The sequence below is a fragment of the Corvus cornix genome, chromosome 2, assembly GCF_000738735.6.
Source record: "Corvus cornix cornix isolate S_Up_H32 chromosome 2, ASM73873v5, whole genome shotgun sequence".
Taxonomy (NCBI): Eukaryota; Metazoa; Chordata; class Aves; order Passeriformes; family Corvidae; genus Corvus; species Corvus cornix.
In genome coordinates, this window is record NC_046333.1 from 54,915,727 (window position 1) to 54,931,376 (window position 15,650).

Consider the following 15,650-nt stretch of genomic DNA (forward strand, 5'->3'; position numbering starts at 1 on the left):
CCTCTTCCCCTACAAACTTGACTTGAAGTACTACTAAGTGTGGAGCATCTGCTTGGCCTCGAGGGCAAGGGCAAGAAGAGCAGAAAAGCCCTTTTAAGTGATTGCCTAGACATTCAGAAAAGTGCAAAGGAATGTGTACAGGTGAGGATATTCACTGTGCAGGGAAGGGAAAGATAGCTGCTGAGGGAGGTCATTAACCTGCCAAGTGTGTTCCCCCAAAAAGCACAGGGAGGCGAACGCTGAAGACGATGCAAAAACAGATTGCTTCACGGAGGAACCCCGGAGCCCTGAGGTGGGTTCTGCAGCCCTTCTCCTGCACAGAGGAGAAAGATATCGGTGGGAGTGTGGCAGGGGAAGAAACACCACTTGGGAGGGAAACTTTGGTATGAGCGACATATATTAGCGTGTACATCCCGGCAGAGGCATGCACGGAGTACCTGAACATTCCACATCACGCAGTCTTGGTCTGGCACACTTAGTTTTGTACAACGCATATTTTTTTTTTTATAACAGAATTGGAAGTTGGTCCACCTGCCTTTCCCATGGGAGCTGTAGCATGGAGCCTGCAGAGAGCCACTGGCCCCGTGCCGCTCTCTGGCGGGGCGGCGGGCGGGCAGTGCCGCCGGTGCGGGCACGGCCGGGCGGGGCGGGGGCGAGGGAGGCAGCGCCGGGCCCCGGGGGCGGGACGGGACGGGACGGGCGCGGCGGAGCCGGGAGCGGCCATGGGGAAGCTGCTGGTGGTGGCTCTCGTCGGGATAGCGGCAGCCCTGGCGGCGGAGCGGCTGCTGGCCTTTCGGTGGGTGAGCGGGGTTTCGGAGCTGCGGGTCCCGGTGCCGGCGGGGCGAGAGGGGCTGAGGCGAGCCCCGGGTAGGGGGCGGCGGCCGGGTCCCGCCGCGGGGCTGAACCGGGCGGGGGCGGCGGGCGCTCCCCTCCGCCCTCCGAGAGTAAGGTCACCGCAGCTCCCGGTCTCGGGCACAACTTAGCGAACACCTGCCCTTGCATGAGCGCAGTGTCAGGCAGAGGGGAGGGGTTCATCATCACCATCATTGCTGTCAGCGTTATCAAGGGAGCCGTTTTGCCCCAGAGAAAATAGTGGCACTGTGACGCCGTTTTCATCCTGTTTCGGCATAAACTAACTTCGGGAGCGTTTATGCAGCAGAAATGCCCTTTGCACTGAGTGGATGTGAAATCCTCCCCAGGATGATGCTGGGAGAAAGGGGGACAGGGGGAGAAGGTGCACTGGGGCAGGGGCATGGTGCCTCTGTTTTTACACAGTCTGCGAGTAACAGGGATGTGCCAGAAGCACTGTCTGTGAATTTACCTCATCTCCTGCCAGTTGGCCAAACAGTGACCCCAAAGCAGTTTGCCAGAAACTTGGGTTATATTCTACCAAAGCTGACCTCTGGATAACAGTAGCCCCTATGTACCTGAGGTTTCCTCTGATGGAGCACAGACATTGGCAATCCTGAGTTGTGACCTCACTTGCTGTGAGCTGAAATACCCAGCCATATCATGCTCCGTATCATGCACCCCATGCCATAAGGTATCAATGTGAGCACTGGTGTTACAGCAGCTTCTGTCCTGAAAGCTACCAAATGTGTAACTGGTCTTTTCAGGTCACAAAAGTGACAGTGAATTACTGTATTGGAAGGTGACTAAGTCATTATAATTTTGCTTTCATTCACAAGGACTCCAAATGCCTGATTTCAAAGCAAAGACATCCAGCTAATTGAACTTTGGGTAGATGGTAATTGTAGCTAATTACAGAAAGAGAGCTTTACTGCCTGGACCCTGGTACCTGGCATGGAAGTGGTTGCATGTTGCACTAAATGCCCCGCCAGTGTTATTGGTGATAACCATGGTGGTAACGGGGCCCTTCTACACTGGAGTTGCATAAGCTGGGATAGCAGAACTGGGAGATACTCCCAGGCTTTAGTGGGGTGAGCCATTTCAAGTGCTGTGAAGAGCAGGGGACCCTGCATCTCCTCCAAATCAAAAGAACAAATGAAACATTAGGAATCTGGTAAAGGAGAATCTCTGTGTAGAAACAGAATCCCCCTGTCTCTTTAGCTCTCCATGGGTTTTTCCTGTGTACTCTGTTTTCTGCAAACTGCAATGTACCCGCAGTCTTAAGACAGTTGCCAAGTTTGGAAACACACAACTTCAGATCACAAAGTACTCTAAAGGTAATTTAACATAGTCTTGAGAGGAGAAACTGTGGGTGGTGTTAGCTCTTGCCAAGGGTCCCTTTTATTCATCCCCCACCCAGAAGGCAGGAATCCAGCAAAGGCTTTCTTCAGTTCCTTCTGAATTTGTAAAAAAACCCAGAATCAAATCCCAGAAGATTCAGGATTGGTTAGTCTAGAGATGAGGAAAACTGAAAGAGAGAGAGGTCTTTGAATATGCAGCAGGTTCCTGCTGAAGGAAAGGGAAGGCCTGCGGTCTGTGTCCCATGAAGTAGGGCAGCAGGTGGAGGACTGAAACTGGAAAGAGAAGCTGTGAGGGAAAAGGTACCATGCACTGGAGCTGCACTAAGTAGCAAAACTGCTTGCTTGCTTTGAAGTAGCATCCCGCACGTATTGCAGGCCCTCCATATTCCAGGCCGTTCTTAGTACAGGCAGTCAGTAATCTAGGCCATCTGGCTGCGTGGCTGAGGCTGTCTGAGCTAGATAAACTGACGCATTTTGGAAAAGCCTCTATATATGCTGCAGGCTTGTGACTAGTGTCCTTCTGAATTACTCTCATTCCAGCCCATGAAGTGTTTCCCTGGGAATGCTGTCGGGATATCATCATCCCTTGCTGGCTGCTGGCTGAGTTCCTGCTGTGTTTTTGGCTCAGCATGGCCTGCAGCCTGCCTGGGAAAAGCTGATGAAAATAGGGAAGGGAAAAACCCTAAGCAGGCAGCAGTGCAAACTTCAGGCAGGATCGCCCTGAGCCACCCTTGGGTGCTTGGTGGGTTTGGCTGTGCCAGGATGCCAGTGGGCAGTAGGGCAGCTGATACCCCTCCTGTGCTGTTTGTGGGCTGGGAGCCAGTGTAATTCTCTGTCAGTACTCCTGTGCTGGGAGAGGGGGCTTGGGAGGGTTTAACTTTGCTCCTTTCCCTTGCTATCCTCTGCACTTTTTACTGTTTTTCTTTTGGCCTTATGTTAACTGCATTGAAGCAATCTGCAGTTGATATTTAAGTGACTAAAAAAATGCAGGACTGACATACCATACAGTGGTCAACTGCATCACATATTTTTCATATCACTGACTGATACTACTGTTTAGTTTATGTTTATGCCTCAAACTATAACATAAACAGGGCAAGATTTTGCTATGGGATCTTTGCGTTTAGAATTTCCTGTGGTTGGAGCAATAGCCTCAACACATGCATATGATAGTCAGGCAAAGGAGTAACTACTTTAGGTTAAATGCTTTTTTCTGGGCAGAAAAAAAAGAAGAAAAGAAATATTCTAGCATGCTAGCTCAACATTTTTACATAGAAATGCGACATATTTTCTTGTGGCACTGTGGACCAGCATGGTCAAACACAGCAGTCCTGGCTGTGAGGTGTCTTTCATAAAGATTTGCAAACAGCTTGGAATGAAGGAAATGGAGAAATACGAACTTGTGTGTGCCTATCTGTATCTGCTTGTCCAGTGAAGGATGAGTCAGAGGTGGAATTTTGTGGGCATTCATGAATGAAATAAGCGCTGATGAAGGGTAATGCTTGGAGTGGGTACCAGGAGAGGAGGGAACAGGGTTATTGCTAAAACCCAGACTACCAAGTCCTGCTTGTTATAAGGAAATGAGTACTCCTGCCTTGGAACAGTGCTATTGCTACCTTTGAATGTAGACTAAGAAATGAAGAAAGTGCAGCTGCTGGTGGCCTGGTCACCAAAAATAGGCTGTGGGTTGCAGTAGAAGGTTGCCCTCTCCTCATCTGAAATGTTGGTCCTAACTGCGGGGTGCTACTATATTTAGGTGTCTGAGACCTGAAGAAAGAGTGGTTATGTTATTTTGTCATCTGAGCTGCAGTGGGTCATGAAAGCTTGTTGCTGAAGCTCATGAACAAAATAAAGTTTCTGAAGTCACTCAGTGTAGAAGAATCACTTAATCCTTGGACATGTGTAACCACTGCAGGGATTTGGACCAGTTGCTGTTGTCAGTTCTGGGGTTTGCTTATTCAGTATTTTATGGCTGATTTGTTGCTGCAATATGGTAGACAATAAAAATGAAAACTAGGAATGTTATGTGTTTTAAAAGTGGCTGTGTGCTGTTAACCCTGCTCTTTCCTCTTGCAGGAACAGACTCAATGCTTCAAGGGAAGTAGCCCCAGTAAGCCTCCCGAACTGCCGGCTCATTAAAGGGATCGGTACGTGCTTAAAATAACTGAGTGCATTGCTTTTGTCCAGCCTTGTTTTGTAATGGCTTCTTGAAGCCAACTTCCAAGCCTGATCCCAAAAGCAAAGTACTAATTTGACTTTCATTTGCTACTTGGACTTGGAGATAGGGAGAAACTGCAGGAAGAAAATGGGACTGAAAAACTAGTTTAGTATAATGCCTTTTGCCGTTGGTATTGAGTTTCTTTTCCTTTTCTTGAAATTGAGTACCTTGCAAACACTTATTCTTTGCTAAGCCACTTAGGAAATGATTTGGCTTTTACATGAGAGTGTGCAGGCTCTTCAGACAGGTTCTTACAGGTAGCTATCAGCTGGTGTCATCTTGGAGATGGGAAGTGCTGCAAGGGTGGAAGCTTTAGGAGAGGGCCACAGGCACACGGTGAAGGAGCGGCTGCTAAATGCCTGCCACGATGTCACTCCTCTGTGCCACATTTTGGGGATATTTAGAAGCCGGCTGGTGCCGCGCGGTGCCGGTGGCCGGCGGGAGCTTGGCGCAGTTGTGCAATGCAGCTGTGCGGTTCCAAAGAGCAAGAGGTCATGTTTGTCATCTTCATCTGGTTTGCAGGGAAGTTTAACCGAGTGGCTGAAAGGTTGACTTTGTCCTTTGGGCCATGTGTTTAGCACACAGCAATATTTCTGTCTTGGATTTTTTCTCTCCATTTTGGATAACCAGTGTATAAAAAGGATAGCTTTAAAATTGATTGCTTTTTTGTGTCTCCCTTTCTCCCAAATAATAGTTTTTAAACTTAATGCAGGCTTGATGGCTAAGGATTTTCCCTTCCTTAGTTTTTTTGGAAATGTCTTAAATTATGTTGAAATTTTTCTGGATTTTTCACGTGTAAAAGTCATTGGATGAGCTTTTACAGCCTTACCTTTGAGCTTGCTGAGTTACTGAGTTGATTTCATAAATCTTGCTTCTTCCTTGTGTCAGGATTCAAACATCTTCGTAAAGTCAAATTGCTGCCATGAATGAGTATATGCAGAGTTCCTGTGCTTGAAAATAGGTACAGAAAAAATTGCATTTAGAAAAATCTCCAGGTCTTCTAGATTAAGCTGTAATTTACTCATACAAGACTATGAATAATGCTTATTTGATGATGATTAATATAAAATAATTTCTGAGTATTTTTTTTAAGCATACCTTTATAAGACTTTTTTGCAACGTGATTGTTCTGTTGAGGAAAAAAGGAAACCTGGAAAAGACAAATAGAGTTGTGTTTCATTTCTAAACAGTATCTTGGTTTTTGTGCCTGACATTTACATGTAGATTAGGTGATTTCTGAGAACCTGTCTCTGCTTAGAGGCAGTGGATCAATTTACAGAGCTTCATTCCTGTTTGTTGCTGGCTCCTCTAACACTGTCCTTTCACACAGAGCTCTGCACCTTGCCTCGCCTTTGCTCTGCAAAGTTTGCTGCTCATTAGATAAATAAAAATGCCAAAAATCAGTTTAGCAGGTCCAGTGTGGCAGAAAGAGAAGTAACAAAGGATTGTGCAAACTTTTAAAGTTGGCGTGTTCACTCAAATGTCTTCTAAAACTCATTTGCTGTGACAAAGGGGCTTATAACACTCTGGGTGACCAAGGAGCCATAAAGCTCAGATGCTGCCTAGGTAATGCTACTCAGACATGGGCTTCTGCTGTACTCCAATCTGTAAGGTTGCTCGTGTGGGTGACTTAGTGTAAGGATGTCTTTGTACATGGACATCTTGGCTTCCTGGGCCTTTTTCCTTTAAAATGCTGAATAAACAATGTCTTTATTTTAATGTTTAAATCAGTCCTTCTGAACTGTTAAATGCAACATAGGTCCCAGAGCTGGATCAGCTGGATCTGAGCAAAATAATCTTAAACTATCCATTCTGTACATAGAAGAACAGACCTCTGGTACACTCAATGAATTATAAGTGATGTAAGCGAAGCAAACACAGAGTAAATGGAAGACTTCTCTAGTGGACCCTTTTCTTCCTGCACAATTTCATCTTTTCTGTATCTTTTTTAAGACTTTATTCTGCTTTTCAAATATTGTGCAATATAAGCACAGATACAAACACTGAACAAACAAAAATTGCAGCTTGTCCTAAGCCTCATTCACAAATCTGTAGGAAAGGCTATATTTGTAGAATAAACACTGGCTTCTGAGTTTTATTGGTGTCTAATCATGTTACTGGTTTATAATAAACTAACCATAGCTCCTGTATTAACTCCCAAAGTTCAAGAAGTTACTATAGAAGTTGCTAGAAATACTTGCACCTTGGAACAATTAGTGGGATATGGGCAAAATAGTGTCACACTTTTGGATATGAAATCCAGATTTTTTTTTTTTTTTTTTTTGTTAGATACACCTGCAGGATACATCATACTAAGATAAAATAAAGAACAACAAAACCCCAACAGTTCTAGAGTAGGCAGCAATTTTTCACAGTATCTTTTAATTTTTCTTAAATGCCCCCTCTTCAGATAATTCCATGGACAAGCTGGGCTCAGTGACACAAGTAAGCAGCGTAGTGTGTGTAAGTGGTACCTAAGGAGTCAGTTCCTAACTCTCCTGCCCCATAGAGCGCCTGCAGCAGCAGCGCAGAGCCCTCCCGAACCAAGGCGTGCAGGAGAGTCCCTGAGCTCTCCTGTGGCCGGCTGTGTGTCTGCAGCCCCTCCTCGGTGCTGCTGGATCAGCAGGGCTGTGCTGAATCAGCATTCCGCTGCTCTTCCGACACCACTCACTCGCTTCCGCACATTCCAGGACCTGGCCATGGAGCGCCCAAAATGTGCTTTGCTGGGCAGTTTCTCTTGAAGCAGTTTGGCGCAGGGCTCTTAGTGTGCTCCTTCCACCAGAAACTTACAGTTTTTAATTGTCTGCTCCCAATTAGCCTGCTCATCCTTCTGCTTGGCAGCCTCACTGATTCAGTAGCGATAAATGATTGTATCTCTGTTTATTCATTCACCAGTGTGCGCTGCCAGTAAAAGCTGTCTGTCCTGCTCATGTCACCACGGCAATTGAGCCTCTCAGCATTTCTTTATGCTATTAGCCTTGCAGCAATCCTGGGAAGTGGAGAATTGCCACTAGCCCCATTTTATAAATTAACCCAGACTTGGAGAGACTGGGGCAAAGGAAAGGAGTTTGTGGCTTAAACCAGAGTGTAAGCTGAGCTGAGAAAAAAAAGTGCCCAAGTTCAAAACTTTAATGGGGAAATACAGGCTGTAAGTGTCTCTGGACACATCAGTGCATATGTTGCCTCCTGCCTTAGTCAAAATTCAGAACCAAAACCCAGGGGTGGGATAACAGCCGACTCCTCCCAAAATGCATCTTCAGACCTTTTGCTCTTCAGAAGGCAGGGATTCTCTGCTTGTTGGTGTCATGGGGTGGAGCAGGAGCTTGCTGAGACTGAGGAGGAGCTGGCCTTGGCCGGAAGTGAGAAGTTGTGCCACTGCATCTTCCCAGGGCTGAACTGGGGAGGAACTTTCCTGGGTGGATGAATTTGGGGTTCTGGTTCCTCTCCACAAGGGCTGTCAGTGATCCCAGGATAAACTACAGCCAAGCCAAATCAGTGCTTGGATAAATAGGAGTTACTTAAAAGCAAACAGTAAACCCAGCTCAAACTTGCAGGTGCTTCCTTGGAAGGAGGTGTTTAGGTGGAAGGGATGGTGTGACCCACACAGGCTTGTGCATGTGGCTATGGCAAAGCAGGAGGGGTTGTGGAGACGTGGGACAAGCTGGGTGGAAAAGCCTTGTGTTGATGGCTCTGTTAAAGAAAACCTCCAGAAGAATTTTCTTTAAGCAAATGCTCCTGAGTGGTTTCCCTCATCATCTGGAAAGTGGCTTGTGAGGAATGCTGTTTTTGTTGGTGATTTGGGGAAGAGAAGGGAGGCTCCTCAGGGGAGTAGTGGAAACGTGGGATGGCAAGCGGGCTTCAGCATTGGACTAAAAGCTCTTTGGAGAGTGCTTGATGAAAGCCTAAAATTGCTCTAGTGTTCTTACTAAAGGGTTTTTATTTTGTCTTCCTTTCTTAGCAGGGAAAATTATTACAGGAGCTACAGGAACTGGCAATATTGGAAGTGATTACCTGCAGTTGAAAGTGAGGTCTAACTATAAAAGCCCTTAGCTGTTATAGATATGGTAGGTTCTCTGTCACTTGAGAGCTTTAACTAAATATTTGGCAATCCATCTTTGTGAAGTGTCCCAGCTCAATCAGGAAAATTAGTTTGTACAATTCCCACGGCTGCCTTATGCAAGCCTGAGGCCTGAGTCACGGGTATGGTCCTGCCCTGGAAATCACCATGCCCACACTAATTGCTTGCTGCAGAATACATCTTCAGGAGCTGGTGATTCATCCCACACCTGCTGATTCATTTCACAACATCTGGGGGCACATGGAGCTGGGTGGGAGACAGCCTGGCCACTGCAGGGGCACCTCTGGGCTCCAAAAAGCGGTACCCCCCGGTACTGTTTCCTAACTCGACGTGCTGTCTTCTGCTACCACTTTTAATGCAATGTGATCTTTTCCACCTAACTTCATCGTGTGTGCAGTCGTATCAGAAAGGGGCATTCATGAGAGCTGGAATTGTGCTAAAAAGGAGGTTTTTTAAATGGGAAATATTTAATGTCACCTGAAAACCCCTGTTTATCTCTGTTTTGCAGAAACTGGTTCAGAAGACATCGATATACTTCCCAATGGACTGGCTTTCATCAGCTCTGTAAGTTCCCATGCCATGTCCCATGCTGGGGCTTGCCTGCTTCCTTATCTGCAGAAGCCATAGGTGAAAACAGCAGGAGGGGCTCTTTTCTGCAAGGCTGACTGGCTCCCAAAGAACAACCCAGTCTTGTGTTGGCTTAGCTGTCATTCCCCTCTGAGCAGGCATGCTTCTTGATGCGGAAGTGGTGTTGGTGGCTCTGACACAGGTATCCTATTGCACTGACTTACCTGGCCACATAACCTTGACTTTCTTTCATGCTGCTTCATTGAAATGTTGAAATGTCAATCCTCTGCTGTGTTAAGAAGATGAGTTAATTCCCTAAATTTAAAAAAAATCAAATTTTATGCGTTGATTATGCTGTTCCCGATTTTCTTAGCCTTTAGGAGATGGGTTTTCAACCTTTTCTTTGCAATTAGGATGGCTGGCAATTATTTTTAAAACAAAAGCTGGTGTTCTCATCTATGTGCTCCAGGGACACCCAGGGAATGATAACATTGCAAAATTTATGCCAGGAATCATGAGCTGTTGCACTGCTGCTGTTCCCCATGGCTTCACTGCGTGTGATGCAGGCAGTGGTGCTGGACTGCCGGTTTGTCCCCAGTGTGTCAGTTTGCAGACCCCTGAGGTGTGCCTGCAGTGGGGGGCTGTGGTGCCTTGGCCACAGCTCTCTGTGCCCCCACACAGCCTGCTCCCTCTGCCAGGGAGAGCAGAGTCAGTCCCTCCACCTCCCTCATGGCTCAGCAGGCTGAAGCAGAGGGACATCCTCATGTCTGCTTGCAAGTCCGATCAAGGCTCCAGTTTTTCAGCCCTGTGATGCTCTTGTTTACCTTTTATCCAGGAATTATTTTCTTATGTTTTGATTGTACAGGGCTTGAAATATCCAGGAATTAAGAGCTTTGCTCCAGATAAGCCAGGTGAAATATTTTTGATGGATTTGAATGAAGACAATCCCAGAGCAGTGGAACTGAGAATCAGCCGAGGGTTTGATCTGGCATCGTTTAACCCTCACGGAATCAACACCTATGTAGACAGAGGTAAAGAGCTCGAGGTGGTGGCAAATCACAGCCTAGAAATCACAATCAGAAATCCCTTTGCAGCCTTGCATTGCACCCCCAATGGTTGTTCTTGCTGGGAGACAAAAAGGTTTGGGGTTTTTTACCTTTTGCTCTTTTCTAAATGTCAACTGCTAAAGGAAACATGCTTGCACATAATTTCAGTCTGTCTGAAACAGAAAGATGCTCTGTATATTAAAAGCAAAGAAAACTTGGTAAAATTTAGAGCTAAAAACCACAGAAAATTAATTTTACCGGTTTACATCTGTCTCATGCTGGGTTCAAGTGTTTTGAGGACATACGTCCTTTACTGACTAGTAGTGCCCAGAGTGGAATTTTCTGTGGTGAAAGAGTAAATTATCAAATCTCCATAAATTACCAAAACCTCTGTTACTCTTTGGCCAAGCCAAAGATACATTCTCTTCTCCAAGATACATTCTCCTATGTCAGGCTCTGATTACCGATAAAGTTATCTTTTTCCCTGTCCTTTCACTGGAGGTTCTAGCAGGGCAAATACAAGTCTGCAAATACAAAGAGAACAATTGCTGCAGCTTGACCTGCATCCCCATACAGTCACCCTTTAAGGGAGGGTGTTGGAAAAATCAGTGGTGGCTAAAGTAGGGTCCTACCAGAAGGGCTGGGCAGATGGGCTGCAGCCTTGCACAGGAGAAGGATGCTCCTTCCACTCTCCCAGGGGATACGGTAGACAAACCAAAGAGCCCAAATTGCCTTGGCCACAAACCTTTCTTCCAGGTGACTGGGGCTGTTTCACAGATTGCAAAACCCAGTGGCTTGGATGTAAGGATGAGGTGGTCATTTCTTTCTTCCTTGGAAGAAATAGCAAAAATCTACTTAACACAGAGTTCCCTGTAGAGCCAGCCTGGGAGAAAAGTAGCTGGAGATGTGGATCCAGATGCAGAGGCATCTTGCAGAACATGGGTACTTGTCCCTCTGCCTCTGCAGAGCCATGAGACAAAGGCACCAAACTCAGCATGTGCTCTGTACTCGAGGCTGCCTCAGGGCTGGGGGTCTCAGCCACACAAACGGTTGCAGAGACTTCAGCTGTTTCCATTTCTTTTTTCAAGATGACACCGTGTACCTCTTTGTTGTGAACCATCCCCATCAGAAGAGCACAGTAGAATTGTTTAAATTTGAAGAAGATGACAATTCTCTTGTACACCTGAAAACCATTCGACATGACCTTCTGACAAGGTATTGGACCCAAGTACCGCCTTCCCCAGACCAGGCTGCATTGGTGAAATCCAGTGTAGGATGATTTTTGGGTTTAGGCTATTATTAATATGAGATATTTCCTCTTTAACCAGCATGTCTGTTTCTCTCATTGATTACTTCTTATCTGTGTAATCAAAAGCAGTGTTTCTCCAATCTCTAAATTAGATTTTTAATGGTTGTATCACTAAATTAGTCTTAAGTGCTGCTGTGATTGATGCCAGTGAATTATTTTGGCACCCCCTTCTCCTTCATTCATGTAATCCAGTCTCAGGTCATTGCAGATATGAAGTTCCAGATATTTTATTCTCTTGACTTGCTACACTGTAAAAATAAACATACATTTAGCTTTTTCTGTTTTTCTTCTTTTTTAATACAAAATTTTTTTAGTTTATCCTACTGCAATATGATTGTAAGACAAACAGCCAGACTGATAAAGTTGTCACTACACCTACTTGTTCTCTGTTTTCTACTTGATTGTAATGAAAAAGAAAATAATAATAAATTTAAAATAATCATTTCCATGAACTTACAGACAGGTAGCCATATCTCTAGCTGATGCCCTATGGTCCTGTTCAGGTCTCAGCACTGCACAGTCCTGGCTCATAGAAAATAGAAGTAAAAGGATCTAAATAATTTGGTGACTACTTGAAGTACATCTATAGTTGCAACCTCTTTATTGGATGACCATGTCCTGATTGGATTCTGGGCAGTCTTAAAATGCTCCTTCATATCTCTCATTTAATTTTATTATTTTTTAAAAAATTTCTCCATCTCTTTATTCCTTTCTTTTTAGTGTGAATGATATAGTAGCCGTGGGACCAGACAGCTTCTATGCTACCAATGACCACTACTTCTCCGACTTCCTCTTGATGTTCTTAGAAATGTTCTTGGGTCTAACCTGGTCAAATGTTGTTTACTACGGTCCAAAAGAAGTTAAAGAAGTAGCATCTGGGTTTTATTCAGCCAATGGAATTAACATTTCACCCGATAGAAAGTAAGTTTCTCCTTACATTAGATTTTGTTTGATAACACAGAAGTATCCAGAGATCCTAATTTATACACGTGGTACCTCTGTGGTCAGGTGTCTAAACTGGTTAATGTAAGGCAAGGTGCTGCCTGTGCAACACAAGTGATAGAGAGTGTTTGTAGCACGGAAGTTTTGTGTCTGGTGTTTAGCAGCAAGGTTTGCTGCATTGTGTGCTACTTTATAGGCAATAAGATCAACAGTTGCTGCATTTTAACCAGCTGGTACAGGAGTTTGGGTATCTTGCTTGCAAGGATTAATGGGGCAGGGTTTCTGCAAGCAGGGAATGCTCTACAGTTCTACATCTGTATGACTGGATCAACCAGTCCTGTGGTGTGGACAGGTGATCTTAAAAAAAAAGCATAATTTTGACTTTCTGGTTCCAAGGCTTATTTCAGTGTTGTAATGGAAGAACTGGCACAGTGTGAAGCTACACTGGCATCTCATCAGGTTGGCTTCAGTGCCCTGTGGCCTGTTTGCAATGTCTGTTGGTGTGTGGGCTTGGACAGGAGGAACTGTCTGGTTTTGGTGCCTGCTTACTCATGTACATTAAAAGATACTTTGCTTTCTTTTGAAGGTACATCTATGTTGCAGATGTATTGGATCACAATGTCTATGTCATGGAAAAACATGCTAACTGGAGTTTAACCCATGTGAAGGTAAGGGGCTGCTGTTCCCTAAAAAAGAAGCAAATGTGGATTTTGGACAGAATAGTTCCCATGAATGCTTGAGATTTCAGCATGACCATCTGTAAAAAGTTCTGATCTGGGTGGCTCCTGCTGTGGGTTTGCAGAGGTGCCTGTGTGCCCCGTTACAGAGCTTCAGGTCTTCCACCCTCCCACCAGCAACTAGGGAGGAATCCTTGGGCGGGCTGTTGAGCTGCAGTGGAAGTCTGCCTCGGGCTGTGTGGGTCAGAGCACAAAACACTGAAGGCATCCACAGATATGTAGGTGTGAATGAGCTGATGGTGGAAGCTCAGAGCAGCAAGCAGGTTTCTCACAGCACAGAGGTGGGGATGATGCATACCAGGGGAAAAGAAAAACAGAAGCGGGGGAAAAAGTACTTCTTTAAAAAAAATCAGTCTAAGTTATGTCAGATGAGAGTCTTGGACAAGTCTGTTATAGTTCACTGTTATATTCTGTGTGTTATAGTTCACTTCCAGGATTTCTGATAGCTTTAACTTCTTGTTTTTCCTCTGTGTTGGATAGACTCTGCAACTGGACGCTCTGGTTGATAATTTGTCTATTGACCCTCACACTGGAGACATCTGGACAGGATGTCATCCCAATGGGATGAAGCTATTCTACTATGATCCTGAAAATCTTCCTGGATCTGAGGTGCTTTTTGGGAGACATCACTGGTCTCTTAGCTATATCTGTGCCAGAAAGTTGTTTTGTTCAAATCACCCTGGTATAACTTATCTGCATTCCATAGAAAGTGCCTGGCACAAAGTGCCTTTGTTAAAGCGAAGACCAAGCTGCCTTCTGCTCTCAAGTGAGAGCCTGAACAGCATATACTCACTAACAAACACCTATTCAGATCATTGTGTGACAACTAAATAATTTCCACCCAATGGCTCAGTCACTTTGGACTCCTCAGGCTGCTTTCTGTGCAGCTGTGGCCATGCACAGATTCTGATGAACTGCATTAATTACCAAGCCAGCACATCTTTGCCAAACTAAACATAATTGACTGAGTGCAAAGCATGACCAGAAACGATTGCACAGGAATGATTAATCTGTGCAAGTGTAGTTCATCTGTAGGTGACAGTGTAATTCTTCTTTCTATGAAATCACTGTGGTACTGGCATTGGTGCAGTAGTGGCCACAAGTGCAGCTTGCTGGTGTCCATTTGACTTCAGCCTTGTCTGAAGCTCCCTGTAAGACACTTCTCAAAATTACCATATTCAATAGTAATAGATTGATGATACTAGGCAATTGTTTACTCTGTCTGGGAAAATAAGATATTAACTAATTCTTAGGCTGGAGAAAATGTTCATGTTCCTAGTGGTGGGGATGACTGCCTTACTTCCTTACAGATGTTGCACAACAATTAAAAGGAAAAAAGATCATTGTTCATGGACCGTGCTTTGCTAAAGGCCCTCTCACAGGAATTACGTGGCTGCAATTATCAGCAGCTGCTCATCCTATCTAATTTGTTTAAGTTAACATGCTGATGTTCCCCCTACCCGTGGAGCATTTTCACCTATGACCATTTCAGTAGATGTATCCTCCCCCTCCGGCAGGTCCTGCGCATCCAGAACATCCTCTCGGAGGAGCCTGTGGTGACACGTGTCTATGCTGACAATGGCTCTGTGCTGCAGGGAAGCTCAGTGGCATCCATCTACGAGGGAAAACTGCTCATTGGCACAATCTTCCACAGAGCTCTCTACTGTGATCTATAGCTCACCACGAGCAAGACCTGCTGCAGCAGAAAGCATTTAATTCCTTGGGAACTCACTTAGTTTCTGCTAGATCTGCTAACAAGAAGACTGTTCCAATAAAGGTTAACTACAGTAATGGAAATGTATTTTAGCCTTCCTCTCCAAAATGAGACTTCTATGCAATAGTAAAGGAAATGGAATTGAAGGTGAGAAATTAGTTTATCTGTGTACTGGGGAGGACCCCATGTCATTAACACAGAGTAACTTTGAAGTTCAATTTCAGATTGCAAATGACTAAACTGTCAGACACTGAACTATCTGTGCTGACTGGATTTCTGGTTTGTTATTTGGTTGGTTTTTTCCCTCATGAGAAAACTGATTTTGTAAATGAGAATTGCTGACTACCAGTGTGGTGTGCATTCTTGTCACTTACCCCTCAGCCTTCCCAGGGACTGTGCTAGGGCTTTTTCTTCCAAACCTTCCTGTTGCCTTTCCCTAATATTTCCAAAATAACTGGAAGGAGAATAAATGTTATTTCAGTCTCATTCATTTCCCTTTCTCCCTAAAGCCATTTCCTAATGTTACTTCAGCTTCATAAATTTCTTTCAATCCTATGAGAAAGAGTAGGGCATCACTTTGGAGTAGTTTCTTACTGGGTCTTTCAAAGGGAGTTTAGAAAAGCTTTTTATTTTCTCCTTAAGAGTGGGAAACATATCCTGCACACCTTCAGCAAAGGGAGCATTTCTGGGTGCTCTGCAGTGACTCCCCCAAGCCATACTCACATATGTTCTGTGTTTAACTTCAGTTGGTGTGGAGTCAATTCCCACTGCACTGCTGTGCACCAGGCAGCCCTTCATGTTTATCCGGCATCAGTTACTGACATTTTGC

At 44.9% G+C, this 15,650-nt stretch overlaps 1 protein-coding gene across 1 annotated transcript; it reads left to right on the forward strand.

Annotated features, from left to right (window-relative positions):
- The first annotated feature begins 687 nt into the window (after positions 1 to 687).
- LOC104689162 (serum paraoxonase/arylesterase 2) lies at positions 688 to 15,311 on the forward strand. Its single transcript, XM_010399136.4, has 9 exons — positions 688 to 796; positions 4,287 to 4,357; positions 9,015 to 9,070; positions 9,939 to 10,104; positions 11,208 to 11,334; positions 12,149 to 12,349; positions 12,957 to 13,038; positions 13,588 to 13,716; positions 14,625 to 15,311. The coding sequence occupies exons 1-9, from the start codon at positions 723 to 725 to the stop codon at positions 14,781 to 14,783; spliced, it is 1,065 nt and encodes a 354-aa protein (XP_010397438.2). The 5' UTR covers positions 688 to 722; the 3' UTR covers positions 14,784 to 15,311.
- The last annotated feature ends 339 nt before the right edge of the window (positions 15,312 to 15,650 follow it).